The sequence below is a fragment of the Solea solea genome, chromosome 2 (assembly GCF_958295425.1).
Source record: "Solea solea chromosome 2, fSolSol10.1, whole genome shotgun sequence".
NCBI lineage: Eukaryota > Metazoa > Chordata > Actinopteri > Pleuronectiformes > Soleidae > Solea > Solea solea.
In genome coordinates this window covers 31,682,355-31,704,535 of record NC_081135.1, presented here as the reverse complement: position 1 = coordinate 31,704,535, position 22,181 = coordinate 31,682,355, and the positions used below count along the sequence as shown (strand labels likewise).

The following is a 22,181-nucleotide window of genomic DNA, read 5'->3' as shown; positions in this document are numbered from 1 at the left end:
GTATATATATATATGTGTGTGTATATATATGCATACATACACATATATATATGTGTGTGTATATATATGCATACATACATAGTGTATATATGGTACAGTATTTTGGTACTATTGTATGCTCTATTCATTTGGGTTTAATTGAATAAAGTTCATAGGAACATAACTTTGGCAGATGTGTTTGAATTCTGCATGAATTCTTCAGGTTCCTCTTCCTCCATGGACGTCGTTTAGGCCATTCTTTCGGTTTTTCATGCCTCTGTTGCTGCAGTCCTTTATTCCTCTTTTATCTTTTTCTCGCTGTCCTCGTCCTTGCCTCTTGCTGCTTAGCTTTTTATTTATAGTTTATGCTCATTACCCTGAGAGACAACGTCATGACACCTCACTCTCTCTTTTAAGTCCCTGCGAGTTGCCCTTGTCGTTGTCATTGCTTACGTTGGTCTTGTTCTACCTGGCATCACCTTTTAATTGTTGTTTCCCCAATATTAACGGATTATCATGACCAGTGAAATTGACATAAAGGTTTGTTCAATTCATTGTGATCTGACTTGTCTTAAAATTTAAGTAAAAGGCTTTAGTATAGGTAGGTTTTGTGTAAGTTCAAAATTGCAGCTTTTATATTTACAGAAGATCTAGCAACATGCTAGCCAAAACAGTAATAATTATGAAGACTATGAAGTTGTGTTGTTGTGCATTTTTTTCTCCTATGTTTTTGAAAAAGCTGCTAACACATTATAAATTATAAACCTTTCAGAGTGACTGAGCAGGTACTGTGTCATACCTGTTTTTAAAATCGCTGCTGAGTCATTGTTGTGATTTTTTTTTCTCTCGACAGAAGTTGCAGAACTTGAAACCAATCTCCCCAGTAAGTACACCACACACCTCTACAGACTGCAATCACACACCCGGTCAAGTCCGACTCCTATATGAGGGTTTATTGCTCTTTCTCCTCCTCCGCATGCTTATAATAGCACATGTTCGGCCCCATATATATTTGCTGTGTAGTGTCCTGCTATAGGTCATATGTAAAAACATGAAGCTGTTTGTCCAGAATAGATAAGATATATATATATATATATATATATATATATATATATATATATATATATATATATATATATATATATATAGATATATATATATATAGATATATATATATATATATTTATATATTTATTTATTTATTTTTTACAGTAAATGTGGTAAATATGAATGAATATAATCAGTCAAAAGTGTGTATTTCACCAGCCATCACACCAGATTCAAATTTTTATCCAGAAAACACACTTTCAACACATACATATTGTTGCATTAAGCTTACATTTTTATGGCTTATTAGATGTACACAGTAGATATGGTTTGTATACAGATATATAGTTAGAAATTCGGGTCATACTTCAGTAAGACAGCTCGGTATTAGTCATCAGTTGAACATAAGCAAGAACCTAGTAAAACTACAAATGGACAGGGAAATAAAAGGCAAACTTCAGGCAAATTATACACAAATGAAGTATTGAATGCTAGTGTGCAGTGTTGAAAACCATCTAAAAGCCATGATATAGAGGCTGCAGTTATCAGCCAAAGTTGGCATAAATGATCTATGAGCTTGGTGGAGTATGTTTGGGGAAAATACAAATTAGCTTTCAGATCCATGATAAGATGTTCATCAATTATTTGTGCTACATGTATATTTAACGTGCCGCTCATAGTAACTTATCAGATAATTGTGATTTGCACTGTTGTATTTGACTCCATTTGACTTCCATGTTCACTTTCATTTTTTTGTTTGTTTGTTTTTTAATGAGGAAAACAAAAATAAAGACCTTTTTATATTCAAAAAAGTGCCTGTAGTGAAGCTGTGGCACTTGAGTGCAGTAAATGTCTTTGGACACCAGGGGGGAATGTGGTATCACAGGGGACACCCACAGGCATGTTGTATACAAATGAGAAAGTAAATGCTGCTGTCTGTGTAGATAGTATGAACTGAGGAAAGCATGTGATGAAAATACAATATGATTTCTAGCCTAACCTCATACACACCTTTTGGCTTTGACCTTTTTATTTTTTAATAACTAATAACTCCCCTCCTCCTATATGTTCCTGTCCAGGTACGTGCAAAGCCAGTTTCCCAGATGAGGACAAGCTGCATCATTTTCAGCTGGCAGTGTCTCCTGGTAAGAGTTGAAATGTTGGCGAAGAACAGTTAATAGTTAGAATGATTCTAAGATGCATTGTGTCGGGGGTCACTGGCGATTCTGCTTCGGTGCAGTGGTGGCACATAATCGTTTATAGCCGTGTAACATTATTTGTTGATTTTCCAGTTTCTCGTTTTGTTTTTGGGGATTGCACAAGTCATATTCTTTTGTAAAGAAATGTTTGAATTCGTATTCAAGTTCATGCTTTTCTGACTGCTGGATTGACGAAAAGGTAGCCATGTGGGAGGCATCGCTACATCGTACTGAATCAGTTATATGACGATCATAATGGAATCGTCAGACTATTGAAAAAGCACAGCCCTATGCAATAGGGCTTGAGAAGGAGAAGAAGAAGAAGAAGATCAAGAAGAGAATAATTGCGAAATCACTTACAGAACATGTGAAATTGCCAGCTGAATGTTGAACAGATTTTGGAGTGCTCTCTAAAACACAGGCAGTCACATCCTGTGCTTTTTTGTTCCGCACCTTCTTACTTCTCAACAATATGTATGGGTGTGTGCACATTGTGGAGAAAGAGGTCTGTTGCAACAATGCCTGGCAATTAATCATCCCTGTAGTTAAACACCTGAGTTATAAGTTATTATTTTGTAAATTTGTGGTTTGGTGTTTTGGTGTGTCCGATGGAGTATGGAGCCTGGTCCCTGCAAATGTTAGTAATGTGTTTCTACCTCTGTTTTTTTTCTTCTATTATCTTTCAATTGCACCACAGCTTTCTCAGTTTTTTGATAGCCTTGCTGCACCATCATTATTCCCTTAAATCCAATTTGCTTGCTCAGCACTACTCCAAGCTAAGTGGGCTACCTGTCAAATATTGCACAAATCGAACACACTGGTGTGGAATTAGTCCAGTCCCTTGGGGCTCTCTTACCCCAAACTCCTTTACTCCCTCGTCTCTGTCTGTCATACACATGGTTTCCTCGCCGCCCCTTAAGCTCCGTGCCCCACTCTCATGTCCCTCATTTACACACCGAGTAACAATGAGAGATGGAAAAATATCTCGTTTCATGATGGAACTGTAGTGGGTTAGAGTAGTGTGTCCTTCAGTCGACACATTACATTCCCACACACCTTAAAGTATGCGGCCACATGTAAGCCAATCAGCATTAGTTTTCTTATCGAAAATGTATCCCGATTGGTTTATCAATTCATTTCAAGTAACTTATCTTATCTTTAATTTAGGTAGTACATCCTGAACACACAAGTGATCAGATCTGCTTAAATGCAACCCCAGTGTGTCTTGAGTGCATTCACACCTCTACTTGGAGCTGTCCACATGTGAACAGGTCACCTGAGATGTGTGAAAATGCCAGGTCTGACCAGTGTCTAAAACAATCAACCTCTGGGAACATGACAACATCATCACAGTAAAATCATACTTGCATACTCAAACAAGACGACTTAACAAAGTTCTTAATCCTGTTGATTCCTCATAGCACACACATACAGCCTGCCTGTAAACAGAGTTGGATAATAATAATGAACAGTTTATAGTGTTTGGCTTTGTCTTTGGCTCTAAATCCTTTTGAATAAGCTTATAAGGCTAATAAAGCTGCCAAGCGACAAATTCTAAATGATAGTTCTTCCAAAGATTAGGTTTTTGGCCCAAGTATTCTGTCAGTCAGGTCTTACATCGTATGTGTCTTCCAGTGCTTGCTTAATTTGGGAAGATTTGTGGTGATGGATTTTTTTTTTATACATATTTTAATGATTTATCAGTAATGAATTCATCAGATTCATTCCTTAGCTGTTTTCTCGGACATGTCTGTGATTCATCTGTCTCTGGGCCAGCCGGATTCAGCTCAGGTTTCCTCCATTGTCAGCAAAATCTGAAGAGAAAGGCAAAGATCAGCAATTAGAGTAAAGGTTGGTGTCCTGTTCGTTAAAAGGAGTTGACGAGGAGATTGAGTTCCCAGGGAAAGACTTGCTCAATTATTTAAAGGCTTTGTCTCCCCTACTTTAACACCACCAGACATCCCTGAGCGCACATATTCACATTCTTCTCTTTCACTACATTTTGCATGTTCTCATTTCTCTGTTCCTTTTCCTTTGCTTTATTGTTCTCGCCTGCCTCCGTTTTAAGTTAAGTCAAGTTTGTGCACAGGTCTTCAGGTGCTTTTAAACAAGAACGGCGCTACTCCAGAGTAGGGCTGCACAATTAAAGTCAAGAATGACAGTTAAGAAGCAACACTGCTGAGTTGTGCCAATTATGTATCAAGTCAGCAATTGTAATATACTGTAGCACCTGTCACAACATACTTTTTTGAAAACTTGTACAGTATGTTTGCTGCAGGTCCAACAAGTGCATTGTCATAAAACCTTGTGTGAGATAAAAATGTACACGGAAGGTTTTCCTCCAGCTCCTGGGGACAAGTTTCTAAAAACACTTATCTGGCATCTGCACTATTTTCCTTATTTTTCTTTTCAGAAAAGAAAGTAGTAATGGTAACAATAAAACACACTGAGGTGTGCACTGTGTAAGATGTATAATGTGAATAAATAGACGTACGGTAGTTCCAGTAGTAGCATCCACACAGAATTTGAACTGCAGGGAAGGTTTTTGGTGGTCAAAAAGGGTAATAGAAAGTTAAAAGGGAACTTTCCTCAGGATGCGGGTTGTCAAATATACCAAAAACCTAAACCGATGTTTGTCACAATCATTTTATTCGGCTTTATTATGTTGAGAATTAATAAATCAAAGCCAAGGAGATTATCTCTGCACTGTTGTTGGTTAGTTTGTTTTTTCAGCAGGATAATAGTGACGGCAACAATGTTCAACAATCAAACACGGTGGAAGGACGGTCAGTCCCAATTCATTGTAACTAGGCCAGTCTTAACTATGAGAGAGACAGAGAGTGAGAAATACCTATTTGGTTAGTTGGCCATTTGTGTTTGTGCTTGCTCAAAACAGATAAACATGGTAAACAAAGGACCGGACTAACAGCAGTCGGGATTGCTGTTTTGCCGTAAACAACTAAATGTTTCATGTTGGTTAACAGCCAAGACGAAGCTCTGGAGGGTACACGGTCATCAGAAGTTCACCTCCTCCTGAGTATGTACAGCTTCATGCCTCACTTACAATACAGTGTATATTTGTGGGAAGACAATAGTTAATACTTGGGAAAAGAAGTTGTTGCGTTATGTCACATTGTGAGAGTACAGGTACATTTATATTATAATAACATGTAAAAGACATGTAGAAAAATTATGCTGTAAAGCAAGTCGAACTATTTCATGATCATTTTGTTATATTTGCTGGTTGGTTTTCAGACAATCTTTCTCTTTTAAAGCTCTGTCAGACAGTAATCATATGCCACCTGTCTTGCCTTGTATCTGTCACTTTGCAGCACCCTGTTCTTACGAGGGAAAATGCAACTTAATCTATGAATAAATCTGACTGTGACTGACATTATACTGTTAACAAAAGAGCTCAAGTTATAACAATGTCCATGAAGTAAAAGTAAAAATACAGGAGCTCCCTGCGTGAGTTACCTTGAGTAATGACATCAGTGACGCAAATAATCACGCTCTCTGTGGACCCACCACAGTTTATAGGATTGATGTGACTCACAGTGGTAAGCGGACTCCTACTGTTTCATCATGGCGCTATACCTCCCTCAGATGGGATCACAGAAAGACAAAGAGACTTTAAATCAAATCAATAGAGTAGCGCCAATATCAGGTCTGTCTGCAGCAAACCAACCACAAGCTGCTCTGCTGCTACTTTTGCAGTTCTTAGTCGTAGAAATAGTAGTAAAAGTAGAGAAAGTAAAATATTGCAGCAAACTGTTGTCATAGAGCCAAACTCCCGAGTTTAGTGTATGTTTAGTTGTGTGTCTGTTTTCAAGCTCAGTGTCTTGTGACCATAAACGCCAATTGTTCCAGTGCAGTGGAGACCCCATGAATTATTTATGACCTTGCACTGCTGCGGTTAGCCGGTATACGCTCTCGTCTTCCCCTTTTCTGTCCCTCTTTTAATTTGCTGCTCTTTTCTCTTTTGTCATCTTGTCCCTTCTCTCAATGCCATTGTTTTTTCTTTCTTTCCACTTGAAACCTGTTTAAAATGTATGTATCTCTCTATCTCACGCTGTCTCTTTCCCTCATTAATAATACAGGAGATAATGTTTGTTTGTTTGGTCCAAGTAAATTGTACTTGTCTTTGTTACACATAAGAGAACAGAAATGGGTTTGATTTAGATTGCCCTATTACAAAGGCCTTGACTAGACAAGACAGGACACTAATTGAATATATTTTGTTGATACTATTTCAGATTTAATATCATTTTCTGTTTCATTTATTATTGTGATAATAATTTTTAAAGTTTTCGTTTAGATATTTTAGGTAATTAGGTTTAGATAATGTGGTTGTTGTAATATTATTGTAATATAGTATTACTGCTGGTCATTACCGATACTTCCTTTCTCTAAAATACTTCAGTTCATCTGTATGAGCTTTAACAAGGTCTATAGGCAGTCATTTATTAGTCTTCTGTCCACCATCTCTGATCTTCGAAGGTGCTGTAGTTTCTTCCTGCCTGTCTTTTTTTTCTCATCCCATTCGAAAAAGTAGATCGCAGGTGAAATTGAAATGTCATTCAACTAATTAAAGACCCACCTTTTAAAAATAGAAACACATCTTTACTTGGCTATGAAGGTTACATACTGGGAGAAATGGAGAAAGACAGTATAGTTATATAAATAGACAAAGAACAACAAAGGTAGAAGAAAAGCAGTTGGGCTGATGAATGATTTCATTATCCCTTGCTGAGGGAGTCGCCATCGTGTTAATATTCGCTGTCAATCTGCTCCACACCTTTTCAGTTGACTACCACTGACAGCGCTACTGCAGCATTAACATGCACACAGATTAAAATTACAAAATGTATAAAAAGTTGTACGCGATGTGAAGCCACACGATGCAAAACATACCCCCCCCCCCCCCCCCCCCCCGACAAAGCAGCAGCCAATTATGTTAAGTGACAGTAAACAATGTTTTCCATCATTTGTCATCCATCACAATGTTTCCCTGTACCAACATAATGATGCCAGTCAAGTGGACATTGGCCGTCCACTGTGAGTATTTCATTACATCTGGCATATGAGTGAGCTTGTGTGTGTGAATGCAAGACGAAAAGCTTTAATTAAGGTAGGCTCATGTTTGACCTACAGGACGTGGTCACACTGAAAGGTCACACCTCTCACTTCTTCTCCCCTGAGATGGCTCTTGAGATTTACATTCAGTTCGCCCAGTTGAACATCTATTATCCCGACACAGACTGATTGAGCTTGGCTAAGCTTGTCAATGATTTTCTCTCTTACTCTTTTTTGCCGTCTTGAATGCAAAAAGCATTTACTTCACACAGTCTTTGTTAAAGGAGTTTAGCAGCTCAACCACTAATTGGGGGTTGGTTGTTGAGGCCACACGTCGGTGTTTACACGAGCAAGTCATGAGACAAACAGCTGTACTGACCGTGTATGAATCCAATCCAATCGAGGCCGACTTTATTTATAAAGCACACATTTAAAACAACACAGTTGCACCAAAGTGCTGTACAGTCTAAAATCTGTACGTACATAGACATAAAAACATACAAATGAAACAACACAAAAATGAGAACACCCACAAAATTAGTAAAACAACACGAATAAAAGTCCAACTCACTGTACGAATGTGAATGTCATATGTTGTCTTGTAAATGTGTGCGGTTGAATGTAAAAAGTGTAATGTAAAAGCACTTTTAACGCAGACCATTAACCCTTAACATTTCTACATCCTGATCTACGGTCTGTGATAAGATGAGTCAAGGCCTTGTTTCTCAGACATGACTGACACGCACTGTTTATTCTTGTGTATTCATGGTTGTCTCTGTTTTCTTTCAGATGAGGGTTACTACCAAAGTGGAAGGTTTCAGTTTGAAATAGATGTTCCCGAAGCCTATAACATGGTGGTGAGTGTTCAAGTCGTCCAGTCCTTCTCTGTATGTCAGACTCTTTCTCCCTCTATATGTATATCTATATCTATATATCTATACATCTACATCTATATGAGGTCAAAATAGATCATTTCCTTTGAGCCCCAGTTCTGATGCAATATTTTAAGTCTACAGTGTCTTATTTGCTTATCCGTTAAACTTCATCTGAGCCAGACGGAGCAAACATTGATGTTTGACTATCTTTCTGTTTGCTGACTTTTTGTCATCAGCCAAGTTCTTATTTCAAAAAAAGACCTTATTTGGATTTTATTAGATACCCAGATACCAAACTGGTTTTACCTTAGTGGAGAAGTCACAATCAGAAAAATTATCAAAACACTGAGGATGAGAGAATGCGATGCATTTGTTTTATTGTTGTCATTGCTATCACAAAAATGTTCATTGAAAAACATTAATAAAATGGCTAAAGGAAAAGTCATTTTGTAAAGCTATTTCCTTAACACTAAAACAAAAACAAAAGATAATGTTTGATTGTGGTTCACTAATGACATGATTGGTGGATTGTGTCAGGTACACTTTACCGTTTGATTTTCCTGGATTTAGAGGGAAAATTGTTCCAGCACACACAGTTTTCACCTCTGTACTGTAATCTGTTAAACCAAGGTTTGTCTGGTTAGACATTTTTTCAAAATTCTATGCCTTTAGGTTGAAAACCAATTCTCATGGTTGGCTGAGCATTGCTGCTTTAGAAGGATCCTGTCCCCTTTAGCCCCGTTTCCACCAAGTGGTCCAGTTCATTTCGTTATCATTTAACTACAACAAATAGCACTCGCGTCACATACAAGTTCCTATCGGCAGAAACTACCTCGACTCTTGATGGCGCTCTTACAAGTTCTCAGGTTGAGCTGAGCTACCTTGTGGGCTTAAATGGGAAAGGTGAAACCACCAACACAAAGAGAATGATTGTCTTGCATCAAGCAGACGTAAGGCAAGTGGCAGCTGGAGGTCCAGCTCTGCTGAATTTCACACCTAGGTGTGAAATCTGCAAGACCCCCATAGGATGTGGAGTCCATGGAAGATTCCCTTTGTTTAGTTTTGGCGCCTTTCATTTGTCATTTGTGGTCAGGCTTTCGAGTTTTCCAACAGGTCCCAAACAGGCTTCTGAGGCCAAGTTGTTCTGTGCAGCCTGCAGTCGCCTCTTTGTCATCTTTGTGACATACAGCCACATGCCAATAAGAAAGAACGTGGAATATGCTTGCTGTCTACCATTGTTCCTCTTTGTTTATTGGTGAGCGTCACTGTGTCGCGCTGGTTTAATGTTATGCCATTTGTGTATAAATAACTTCGTAATTCATGTATTCCACGCAGTCCAATTCCAAATCCATTCCAAGTCAGATCAGAGTCCATTGTTCTTAACCGCTCTGTGTCCGTATTGGAAATGAGGCTTTGTTGTTATAATAATACCAGGGGTTAATAATACGTCTCAGCCGCCTGAAGTGCCTTCATGTTTTCTTCATTTATGTGGTCTCTCTGTAGACATGAGGAGAGATTTAAGCGAGTGAGGGGAAAAAAGTGTGCAGAAATATGGAAATATGTTTTTGCTACTAACACATTTGAGGAGGGGGCCGTTAAAGACTTTGGAAAGAAGAATATTTAATCTACATTCAAAATTAGACACAGCAGGCATTCACACAAATACGCAAGTCGCAAACATATTATGCAGCCCTATCATTTGAAGAGCAAAAACTCCAATCCTTTCTCTCTGATTGTATTTGAGGCTTACGACAACAGATGTAGACATTAGGGACTTATCAGTGCTGCAGTTCAAACGTATTAAACTAGACGGACTTGACAGATTTCTTTTTAATGAGTTGTTTGCTCATAATCCTCCTTGTTCCTTTTAAATGGGCTCCTCACAAAACCTAGATGCATTCCATTTTTAATTTTGAAGGTGTATTGCATAAGAGACAAGGATTCAGGATGTATTTCGACCCTTTTGCACAAGTAAATGTTTTGAAGATTACACAATTTAAATTGATGAAGTTTGTGTTTGCCCAGTAATCTACAGTACATAAACCCATACTTGTTTGTTTTGTAAAGTGTAAAACTATTTATGTTGCGTAATTTGTTTAGTAATAGTTAATTTTTTTTAACTTCAGCCTCCTAAAGTGCGATGTCTGACCAGAATATGGCATCCGAACATCACGGAGAATGGAGAGATTTGTTTGAGGTAATGTAGCATACTTTTCCTTAATGACCCTTCTGTACCTCTGGAGCGTCTTCTCGATTCTTTTTATAAAAACACAACCATTCTGCTTTGTGTTTTCAGTACACACTTTGAAACCGTTGCCATGATAAATTAACTTTTCTTTTTTGTTTTGTTTTTCTGCAGCTTACTACGGGAACACTCGATTGATGGCACAGGCTGGGCCCCCACTAGAACATTAAAGGTAATATTGCATTTTTGGAAAATAGTGTCACTTTATCAAGAAAACCTATTCTGCCCAAGAAGTTATTTGAAACATTTCATAGTCAGTGCACAGTTAACTTTAATAATAATTAACATAAGCATATACAGAAGCGGGTCAAAAACTACAATCACACTGGGAAGAGGGATTCAAATTCTGGTTCAGCTTTGATTTGTTGAAAGCAAGACATGGTCCAGTGGAGATGTATTATTTGTTTAATAGGTTGACACATGTTTTTTAACACCCCACCACCCAATCACTAGCCAAATATGTAAAGTGCTCAGAATTAGAGACTGTGAAGCTAAAATAAATGGGAAAATGTATTTACTAATCTCAGATGTGACTGACTAAATAGTTTTTTCAAATAATGAAATCGAAGTACCATGATATACATGTTTTTGAATGAACCCCCTAAAGATCATATACAGTATATTATATGCAATAACAGAGCCCTAATAATGCCGAATTGAGCTTGTATCTTTGAGGAGTTGAGAGCTTATGTGTGGATAGATATTGTATTAACTGTGGTCTCTATACTGTGTGTTGATTGTGTCTGTTAAAATGTATATATGTAAAAAGTAAGAGGATTTCCAGTCCCATGTAAGACAAAACCCTGACTACCTATGCTTTACCCTTCGCTCAGTTAAGCACTAATTGCCTTCTGTTCTGAAACAGCCAAAGGACATGGTCTGCAAGCCCCTGTCAAGATTAGACTTAAATAGTTTTTGAAAGTGGCTACAGTGTGAAACTAACTATGGCAGTGCTCTGCTTTCCATATTAAGTTTTGACTCTCGATCCAATGAGAGGCACATCGGTGCTTGTTGGCAAGAATTCAAGGCCAAATCAACATCCCTCTCAATCACTGCACAGGGATGCTCTTGTAATTATGAAATTATGCAAATATATACAGTCGCCTTTGGAGGAACAAGTTCCTGGCATCGTTTTGGCAGAGATTGTCTTACCCTTTAGAGGAGTTTTAAAGGTTTGATACGTTTGTGTCTATCCAGGCTACCCCCCCCTTCTTCCTGCATAGGTCTACTGTTTGCTATGTTACATTGCATTAGTGTGCTTCTTCACCTACCCTCGGGGAAGCCATTTTCTGCTGCCATATCTATACATTTTGACACAAAGCACAATCTGGCTGCAGTGGGATTGGATTCTGTCTATATGGTCGGACTCAATTTGTTCCTAACCAGTCAGAGTGATTGATGTTGCTGAACTATTTGTCTTGCACTTGCACTTATTACTTAGTCTAAAATATTAGCAATAAATCATATGGTTTGTTTGTTTGTTTGTGTGTTTGTGTGTGTGTGTGTGTGTGTGAGAGAGAGAGTGTGTGAGAGTGTGTGTGTGTGTGTTACTGACTTAAGGTTTTTAAATTTAAATTTTCAGTCAATGTCAGGAAAAAAAAAAAGTACTTATATCGTTTACTTACTTCGGATTATAATTGGTATGTGCAGCGATGCATTTAGTGTGTTGTAAAAATGAACGTGTTTGAGTAATCTCATCATAACCTCTGATTTTACGCTGCATTAACATTGTTGTTAAAATGAAAAGACAGGATTATTGGATTAAGGTTTGGTCACACCAGGTTTAAAATGCCAAAACTTCACAGCAAGGTTAATCATGTCCAGTGGAGCTGCTTTCGTTAGATTACCTGTTTAAGGAGGCAAAATGAATCCTGTTTCATGTTCCATGTAGAGTTCAACTTAGGTTAATATTGACATGTAACTCATGTGCTATTGATCAGAAGTGAGTCGTCTTTACACGAAAGCCTTTACATTGGCCTAAAAGATTGGACAGAAAAATGTGTTACCATTCATTTTAGGTTTAGCTACTCAGAGTCTATGTTACACATATTCCTTCTTAATATGAAAGATAATTTCACGCTTGCAGCTCCGCTAAATTAACAACTCAAGCAAAAGATCCTGCTCATGTCAGACACCTTCTTATTACAGATGATGTTGAGAGTATATACACCCCATAAAATTAAAAGACAAGGAGATGCGAAGCAATATAAAAGTTAATTTCATGTGATGTGAATGTGTTTTCAGTTGTTTCTTTACTAGAAAAAAAGGAGAGGATCTTCTTGTATTGCAAGTGCACCTCACACAGCCATTATGGTCAAGGTTTCTCACGGGTTTATTGACGCTATTTAATCTGCTCCTCAGTGACTAAACTGTGATTTATTTATTTCTTTTGAAGTGGGTAGAAATGGTGGTGTACATAGAAATACATGCCCACACATTCATACATTTCATTGAACAAATACAATTTAATTTCCTGATGTAAACTCTACACAGTCTCAAATAATAGTGGGTTAGGGTCTTTGTATTGTGTAATGCTGTCTATTATGCACTACATGGACAAAAAGTATTTGGACGCCTGACCATTACAACAACAGGGACGGTAATGAAGTATTCAAATGCAGTACTTTAATATGGAGTCGGCCCCCCTTTTGCAGCTATAACAGCTTTCACACTTCTTGGAAGACTTTCCTCAAGAGTTTGAAGTGTTTCTATGAAAATTTGTGCCTAATGCATTCTGTAGAGCATTTATGAGTGAAAGAACCAACACTAGAATTCTGTTGCCCCAAAGCCTTAAACACCTGAATTCAATACTTAAAGGATTTAGCCAAACACCTTTGTTCATATAATTTAATTAAATCATCGTGAAATTAGTTCACACGACTCTCTGTATTTCTCAGCATGGAGGTATTAAGATCTTGTGTCACCTGGTTTATCTCAAGACAGACCGAGACTAAAGCAACACTGCGCTAGTAAGACATAAAACACAAAGAAGTGCCCAAATGTTTCAGAAATAAAACCAAATAGTTTGATGGGATAAACACTTCTTACTCCTGCCCTCCCCAAAAAAACACAACGCTTTCTCAGTCCTGTCTGATAGTATTGCTTGACAGAGCCTGTTTCTCACAGAAGGACACAGTGTACAGATTATGTTACATCGCTTCTTTTCACTAAGACCAAACAGAGGCAGAATAATGACAGTGATAAAAAAAATTACAGAATGTTACATACTGAAGATTTAAGGGATGACAATACTCTAATGCCATGTTATTTTTCAAACAACCTCTTGCACTGTATATTATCATTGTTTGGAATGCTTCTCTTCCGGGCTTCTAGGAAAGCGCAGCAAGCAAAGCAGCTTTGCACACATCGTGGCTGTTTATCTTGGCATGTATTTGGGTTCACAATAGTGATGATAACTCGTGAGCACACAGTCGGGCTTCGGAAACACACTCTTTAGCATTGTGTCCTTTATGTAACTGGTATGAATGCATCCGTGCAGCATTTCACTTCCCTTATATGTGAATTTAAGCGGCTGTATCAGCTTAGTATAAAAACTGTGATAGGCAACAGCAGTTGCAGAATTGGGGTAAACCGCTTCGGTGCCTATGCAAAGTATTGTGTGCTTTCATTTTTTTTTTTTTTCAAGCCACTCGGATTTACACATGTATGACAAATGCTGGTTTTCAAATAGTTCTCGCAGTATGCACAGTGTATTATGGCAGTGGCTTTGTGTAACAAGATGCATTTCTGGATGTATTTTAATCTCCTCTGTCACTTAGTTCTGCACCTTGAACAGATTATTCATACATACACTTCATGTTGAAGTTGAATCTAATTTTATAGTTTCACTTGTTTTCCGTGGTTTCTTTGTTTAAAGGACAACAAATCGGAAATCTGACTTTTAATGTTGCTCAGTAACCCGGGTTGCTATCTTTCTATTTCCCGAGCAACCCTGACAGATTTTATTTGTTTGTTTGATTTTGTGGCCCCAAGGCAAGTTGATATGACGCCTGTCACTTTTTACTTAAATCCAGGTGTGAGAGTGGTTGGGTATTGGTTTGTGTGTGATCAAGAGTGCACTAAAATGTGTGGGTGATGCTTTCCTTCCTTAATGGTTACCATGCTTGAGCACACACACACACACACACACACACAGGACATACACACACACACACACACACACACACACACACACACACACACACACACACACACACACCAAAAAATAGCATCCAAACTATGCTCAGATGGTAATTTTACAACTATGTACAGATTGGGGAACACAGAGTGCAAAAATAATCATATGAAACTTGTGTTTTTCGAGTGTATGCGTCACGTCATTCTCTGTGCACTCTGGGGATGTTTTCCTTTCTTTGTTGAGCCGTACAGACTTAAAAATAGGTATTTAACCCTGGAGACCAGGAACACACGTCACTGTTGTCGTGGTGTAATAACTACATCTTGGACATAGCCTTTTACTTCTTTGTAAACATTTAGTTTAAATAGATAAAATTGGAGGTCACACTGGTGAGAAGTGGTTCTTAATTGAGACATCAAATGGACCCTTTAGGAACAAATAGAACAATCCCAACATCGCCACGCTAGAGTGGCTTTGAGACAAGTCTCTAACTGTCCTTGAGTAGACGAGCCATTGTCCTGACATAATACTGTGGAGAGACCTGAGGACTGTGGCGAACAAACACTCACCGCTTCGTCTTGTCCGAGAGAAAGAATCTATTGAGAGGAATTAACTGTTTAAAATCACGTGGGTAGAGCATGGCTTGAAGCTGTATTTACAGAAACAACAAAGTGTTTATAAAAAAAAAACAGAAGAAGAAAGTGAAGCCGTCTGAATATGCTCCGCTTTTGTGTGTGTGGTATGAATGAAAAGGTAATTGAATGGAAGCCCTGAAAGCATGTATTTGAAAGTGCCAACCAGCGGTTCAGCAAACGGCAATTTGCAGCTTATCTTTTTTTGACGTCTGTCCGAACTCTATTATATTCTGTCGCTTCGTCACTGCTCTCCTTGATTGGATTTCAACAGGCTAAATCTGTAAACAAAGAAACAGAGGATAAGCAGAGTCCTTACAGCGATTAAAAGGAAATTCTGATGTTTTCCCCGCACTGGACTCTACCTGTTACAAACCCACTATAGAGCCGTCCTCTCTGTCCTCCAGTGATTCGTTAAAGAGTCCCATGCAGAGCAGATTCACGGGTTCGACGTGTGGATACATTTTGAACTTCAACCTTTTGTTTTATTACTGTGCTGTTGCTTTGCGTCATGGGACATGTGGAAATTCAGCAATTCTCAGGGAGCTTACTGCAGAGGGATCTAGTTACTGCACGTAGCGGTGACAATCTAAGACACTGAAATCTGTAAAGTGTAATAATTCATTGTTGTGTTGCTTTTCCCATGTTTGAATCAAATTTATATTTTATTCAACTCTGGGTTCTTATCAAAATTGAATAACTTCTGTGTTCTAATTGGGTTTGTGCACGTTTAAATGAACATCCGGGGGAAGTGTTTTCAAGTAACTGGTTTCATCTGGTTTCATCACTTGACTCGCTATCCCTCCAAGTTATCTTCAGCAGAATTTAATTAAAATGATTAAAAACAAAACACTGTTACACTCAATATCATGTATTGTGATAATGGGCAGTTTTAATATGTTATGAAATACTAAACAAATTCTTTTCCATCTCCTTTTTCTAGGATGTGGTCTGGGGACTGAACTCCTTATTTACTGTAAGTACTGTTCTGCTTTATTCCTTCATTATGCATGTCTATTCAGAATTTAATTAACTTTAATTTTTAAAAATATATATACATAATAAAATAAAATAATAATCTGATTTAGGGTTTTGTCTTGGAAAATATGTAATTCAAGACACATTTTCAAAATAAAGGAGGCTAAAAAAAAGTGGTTCATTCTGCTGCAAACATTTGATGGAGTTGAAGTGAATCATTAATCAGAAATTCAAAATACTCACATTATCTCAATGCAAGCTTACATTCATTTATCATTGATTAATTACAAATATTCACAATTACCCTGAGGTCAGCACTGTCCACAAAGATAACGGTGATGACAATCTGCACTGATGCGGTGTAATGCCCCACATCTTGCCTCCTAATCAAGAAATAACCTCTCAGGCCATCCTCCTTTTTATCTGAAATAACACACTGTTTGCCTCACATGTTGCACGTGTCTCTAAGGCAACGGTGTAATTATGCTGCTTTGTTTTGTTTCGTTACCGTGCAGAATCCAGGGTGACATTGCAGCCTGTTAATACTGCTGAAATGGGCAATAGCTCCCTCTGTAGCTCTGTTTTTAATTGGGAAAATTACCATAATTGATAGAAGTATTGAACTTTGAACAGACTAAACTTTTAAGATATTCTAGCCATGATCAGTGATGTTGATGCTGATGTTTCCCGGCTCATTTTTACACTGTGGTTCAGTGTTTTTCCCCCTGTCTTTGCCTCTGCTGCAGGACCTGTTAAACTTCGATGACCCACTGAACATCGATGCAGCAGAGCATCATCTGAGGGACAAGGTGAGACACAGTCGAGCTGAATCTAACGCTTTAATTCTCTTTTTATCGTCAAACATCAGACAACAGTGACCTTATTCTTTTACAGTCGAATGACCCGCCTCCCTTCAAAGCATCTCAGACTTGCTTATTGCGTCCATCATCCTATTTTTTGACAGGATGTGCATCTGCTGCTGCTACTTTTTTTACTCCATGTGCATTAATTGGCTTTGTACATGTAGTCATGTGGTAATTAGCTGAAAGTGCTGAAGACAAAGAGAATAGAGCTGTCATTCAAAGCAGAGAACGGCATTGACAAGAAATTACATTGAACAGTAATGCACATGGAATGCTTCTCTTTTTAAAAAAAAGGTACCTCTTCTTTTTTTACAACAACTTAATTCAGTGGCTCTGCAGCATGCAGGCGGCTTCGCAATTTGTAAGTCAAATCAGCACCCAAAACAGCTCCCCTCAATTCCCACATCCCTTCACTGCTCTTCTCTTGTGCGAGTATTTTTACACACGTGCAAGCCTGAGTCCCGACTTTAATTTATCTAGTATTTACTAAAAACGGGGACTTGCCGAGCTGGTGTGGGAGTTGGTGAATGGGAGCTTTCTTCGTAGCAAATTATATATTCAAGGTGTTTCTAAGCCTCGTTTTTAAGTTTAAGTTTTTTTTAAAAGCATAGCCACGATTATTTCTCCTCATTTCCCCTCTCTGATGAATTTCTATCTGGTGCATCAGCTCTCTTTCATTCAGTGACTTATCCGTTTATCATTCGTTCTGTTATTTGCATACAGTAATTACTTTCTTAGATTGCCCACCAATCTGCAGAAATGGTTTGGGGAAAAAATGTTTTGTTGTGGAGTTAAGTTGTGCTGAAAGCATTTTAAAGCACAATACTTGACCGGTGGCACTTTGCACATACCCTTACCCATGATGCAGTGGGGTACGCCCAGTATTGCAGGATAATGGCAGGACATGTGACCCCCATTAGATGTGAAAGAGTTTGTTTGTGTTTTTGTAACGGGAAGAGAGTGAGTGTGCAAGGAAATGATTGCCTGTTTGTGGCAGGGGTTGTGATTGTTTGAATGAGTCACTTGTCCCAGGTGTGTAGGAGGAGAGTGTCAGTGGGAGCCTTTTATGAAGTAAATACAAAACATTCATCGTTTCCCAGTCATAAACAAGTATTCATGTGCCACGGTAAATTTTTGGATAAACACCTTTGATTGGGTCCATTTTTGTGAGCCTTTACGCAGAAACTGAAACACTAACACACACTTGTGCATGGTGACGGTTGCCGCATGCACTCATGAATTAAATCATGCTATTACACGGCAAGATGCTTTAAACAGCAGTGTAGGTTTTGAAGACAAGCTTAGACATCAAATCTGTATGACATCTGAATGATGCAGCAGCACAGTGACAGATATCTTTGTCAAGATGGCGGGTGGCGCTACTTTAGAAGTCAACATGCACACGTTGACATGTACATGTGTGTTGGAAGATGCTTAAAAAAGAACCAAGTGGGGTTGTTGTGTTTTGCTCACTCGTCAATTACCAGTCCACCATTCACAATTTTCCACTAAATGAAGCAGTGCATGTGCATCACTGTGTTTACTGTGTGAAAAACTGTAAATCTCCAGCCTAAGAGGGTGATTACTCTTTGATTGAAGTGGAGTTGTCAGTCAATTTCAGAAGTGTGGAAGATTATAATGAGGCTCAAAAAATGAATCTGCCAAATCAAGGGTGAGGTACATTTTCAGGTGTGCACAGGAAAGCAAGAATTAAACGTCTTATGGATGAGCAGTAGAAAAGTCGGGATTTTATTATTCAGGCTGTTAGACTAGGTTATTAGACATTGAATAATAAATCTTAAGTATAAATGAGTGATTCATGGAGAGGAAAACAGTTATAAGTTAACTTAACCGATCAAATATGATCTTTTTTTCTTCTGTTTTTTTAACATCCCACATCATACAAATGTACTTTCTGGAAGTTTTTTTTGGTTTTTTTTTGGTTCTGCTTTAATATGCTGTCATAGTTCTCTGGAGTCGCAAGTGGAAAAAAAACCACAGCGTCATTGAACCGTGACCCACTCCGACTGAGTCACAGCGTGCTGTAATCAACGTTGGCACTAAGTGGGTGGAGATGTGGGAGTTGGAGTGTCGGCGGCACACATGCGTGTCGATGTAGATGTGTGTGTGCTTGAGTGTGTCGAGGCGTTTGGCGAGTGGAACTCCTGTGGCTGCTCACTGAACATATTTGCTGGATAAAGTGGCTGAAAGGAAGCACTATCATAGGCTATTCAGAGAGAGTGTGTGTGTGTGTGTGTGTGTGTGTGTGTGGATATTTTTGGGGAGCGTGGTATTATACTGTTGTGAGAGGATTTTGTTGCGTGTGCACGCAGACACCAAGAGCTTAAGGATGACACCGATGTACAGAAGAAAAGTTGAAAATACATGACTGTTGGTATAATGCTAACGACAGTGAGTTAACGTGTTGAATTTTCACTTTTCACCACCAAACGATGTTAAAATAAGATGCAGGCTAATGTTAGGTATTGCAGGTATCAGCGTATCCCATCTGTCATCCTCAGTGCCTGACTTATAATATGTAAAACTGAACCAGGGAAAGAGATATTCTACTAATATGGAAATAATTAGTAGTATACAAAGTCCTGAACATTTAGTGAAGTCATCATGGTATAGTTAGTTTCCTTAGACGGCAGCATTGGCAAAATAGGGTGCACCAAAGTGCATTGTACCCTTTCACAGGCCAGCCAGCGGCATGCAACACTTGTTATTATTTAAATGTCACATGTCCATAAAATGGCAAGCGGTTCAAACTGACAGCAAGCAGAGGAGCAGTGATGTGTTCTGAAGAGCTCATGCAGTGTAACTCGGAGTTTGAACTGAAAATGAAATGTCAGTGCTGTGTGTAACTGGAGATTTCTGTGATGTGGACGACCTGCTCTCTCAAAGCACACGGAGTGACAGAGTGAAACTTAGGAAAGTTTTTAATGAATTAAGCTCCAGAGTGGATTGTGAGTTATCAACTTGAGAAATCCTCTTTACCTCTTACATACAAACTCTCTTGCTCTTACTCACTCAATTATCTGGAACAGTTTAGCCTCCTCCATCGATAGTCAACCGTGTCAAACAGACACACCGCTCACCGTCTCCTTATCTTGCTTCTGTTCACCTTATCGGCTTCCTGCCAGTGAACACTGTAGCTCTGGAGGTAGAAGAGACATCAAGGTTGTTGTACACTAAAAATAACAGCAACTGCATTCACTTATTGTGTATTCAGCTTATATTTTTATTTTGTATTTATTTATTAGAACTGGTGCCTTTTACATTTGCAATGAATTAGTGCTTGCCGGTTTTTGTAAGGCTAGTTAGCTTTCTGTAGTATTAAGTAGTGAATTTAGCTTTGTTACTCAGGTGTTATGATTACATGCACATGGGGAAGGTCACTGTTTGAGTCCTTCAGTCTGTAAAGATGCATGGTTATTTTTAATCTTGTTGTGCTAATGGTAAAACTGTAAAATAGTAGCACAAGCAAAAGATAAATCGTAAAGTTTGGCTTCAGTCACCTTACCATGATGTTTCCCTGTTCTCAGGTCTCAGGCTACATCCACGCTACTCTATTTTCATTTTAAAATTATATGCCCGCTGTTCACACTACTTCAAAGTTTTCCGGCTGGGGTTGTAACAGAAATCCCTGTCCTTACTTTTTAGCGTTATTTCTCAACAGTATTTCCCGAAATGAATCAAACAAGGGGCTCCCTGTCCATGTCCATGTCCAGTGTTCCTGAATAGTCACACGATGCAGATATTCAGGTGTCTTAAAACTCTCAAATGAAAATGTAGTGTGGGTGTAGCCTAGACCATGTTTCGGAAACATCTAGCACAAATGACGATGCAGCCTCACGACAGCTGTTGAGTTTGCCAAGAATATCTTTGCTCCTTCTTGTCTAAAAATCAACTGTCTAGGATTTCTACTAAACATTACAGAATTCTTATAAGAATATTTTTGTCAGGTCAAATAAACCCTGAGATGTTTAATTATGGCTTCCCTCCACACCTCTGCTTCCCTGTCACACGTCCCCTCTCTTCTTCTATTTTCCTGTCTGTTTACTGGTTACTATTACATCCTTGGGCTTTCCTTGGTGCTTAGTTTTCATTTGTGTGTGTGTGTGTGTGTGTGTGTGGAACTGTTGGTGCCCACAGGGTTTAATTTGCATCTCCTTCCCTCTGATGGTGGCACATATTTTGACTACCTGTAGAGATTGCTGGGGGAGAGTTAATTGCCTTCAGTGGATGTAATGGGGCCTAAAAGAGAGGAATCCTTAGTATAAGAAAGTCTCTTAAACTAATGGAAGTGTTGCAGCGTCAGCCACTTTTCTGCTGTAAGAGAGAAATGCAAGTACATGTACATTTTCCCCATAAGATTTTTTTGTGAGATAACATTAATGGAGTTGTCTGCTTCGGATTCATGCGCGAGACCTTTTTAATAGGTTGTATTTTTCAGGGATTGTTTATTTTATTTTGAAATCTACATTTAGTGTGTTTAATATCAGTGTATTTTCTTTGTCCTCCAGGTTTATATGAGGTGCCTTAATTAGGCCAAGCTGGAGCTGCACATCTTTTTCACACACCCCCACTGTCTCTGTTTAACTTCACTTCCTGCGTGATCTCTGAACCCTGCAAACCTTCTTTTTCTTTTCATTGTAGCATATGGCACACAGTATGTATTTGTGCCTGTCTTACTTTGTCGAGCATTTTTTCCCCCACAAAGACTTCTCGCAACTTTCAAAGACAGATGGTTAGCCAAGAGTTGGTAGGAAGACAGGTGGGCGGATAAGGACGAGCGACAGATAAACAAATATCTCAGCTTTGCAAGTGATGCTCATTTTCCACAGCACAACTTGCTGCCAGTCCTGAACCTGCACTGTTTCCAATGCATAAATTAATTAGGAAACATTCAGTTAAATACTTACCGTGAAGGTGTCGCGTTTCTAAAATGGAAATGCTGTTCAAAGATTTCCACAGAATATGGTGGGTGCATGCAAGTTATCGTACTTAAGGCAGGGCCACAGAGGGACAAAATTTAAAATAATTAAAAGTAAGATGTGTTTTTGTGTGCGTGTGTGTGTGTGTGTTTATTGCTCAGTCAGAGGCTATTTCAGGTGGTCTTTTGGAAGATTGCCATGAAATATTA

The 22,181-nt window shown here is 38.6% G+C and overlaps 1 protein-coding gene across 1 annotated transcript in view; it reads left to right on the top strand.

Annotated features, from left to right (window-relative positions):
* The window catches only part of ube2f (ubiquitin-conjugating enzyme E2F (putative)), a 28,182-nt gene that overhangs the window by 4,203 nt on the left and 1,798 nt on the right, over positions 1–22,181 (top strand). The window contains exons 3-9 of the mRNA XM_058622808.1: positions 833–862; positions 2,106–2,171; positions 8,091–8,158; positions 10,303–10,373; positions 10,536–10,593; positions 16,135–16,167; positions 16,916–16,978. Of these exons, the coding sequence (XP_058478791.1) occupies positions 833–862; positions 2,106–2,171; positions 8,091–8,158; positions 10,303–10,373; positions 10,536–10,593; positions 16,135–16,167; positions 16,916–16,978 (389 nt within the window). The remainder of the gene's footprint in view (positions 1–832; positions 863–2,105; positions 2,172–8,090; positions 8,159–10,302; positions 10,374–10,535; positions 10,594–16,134; positions 16,168–16,915; positions 16,979–22,181) is intronic.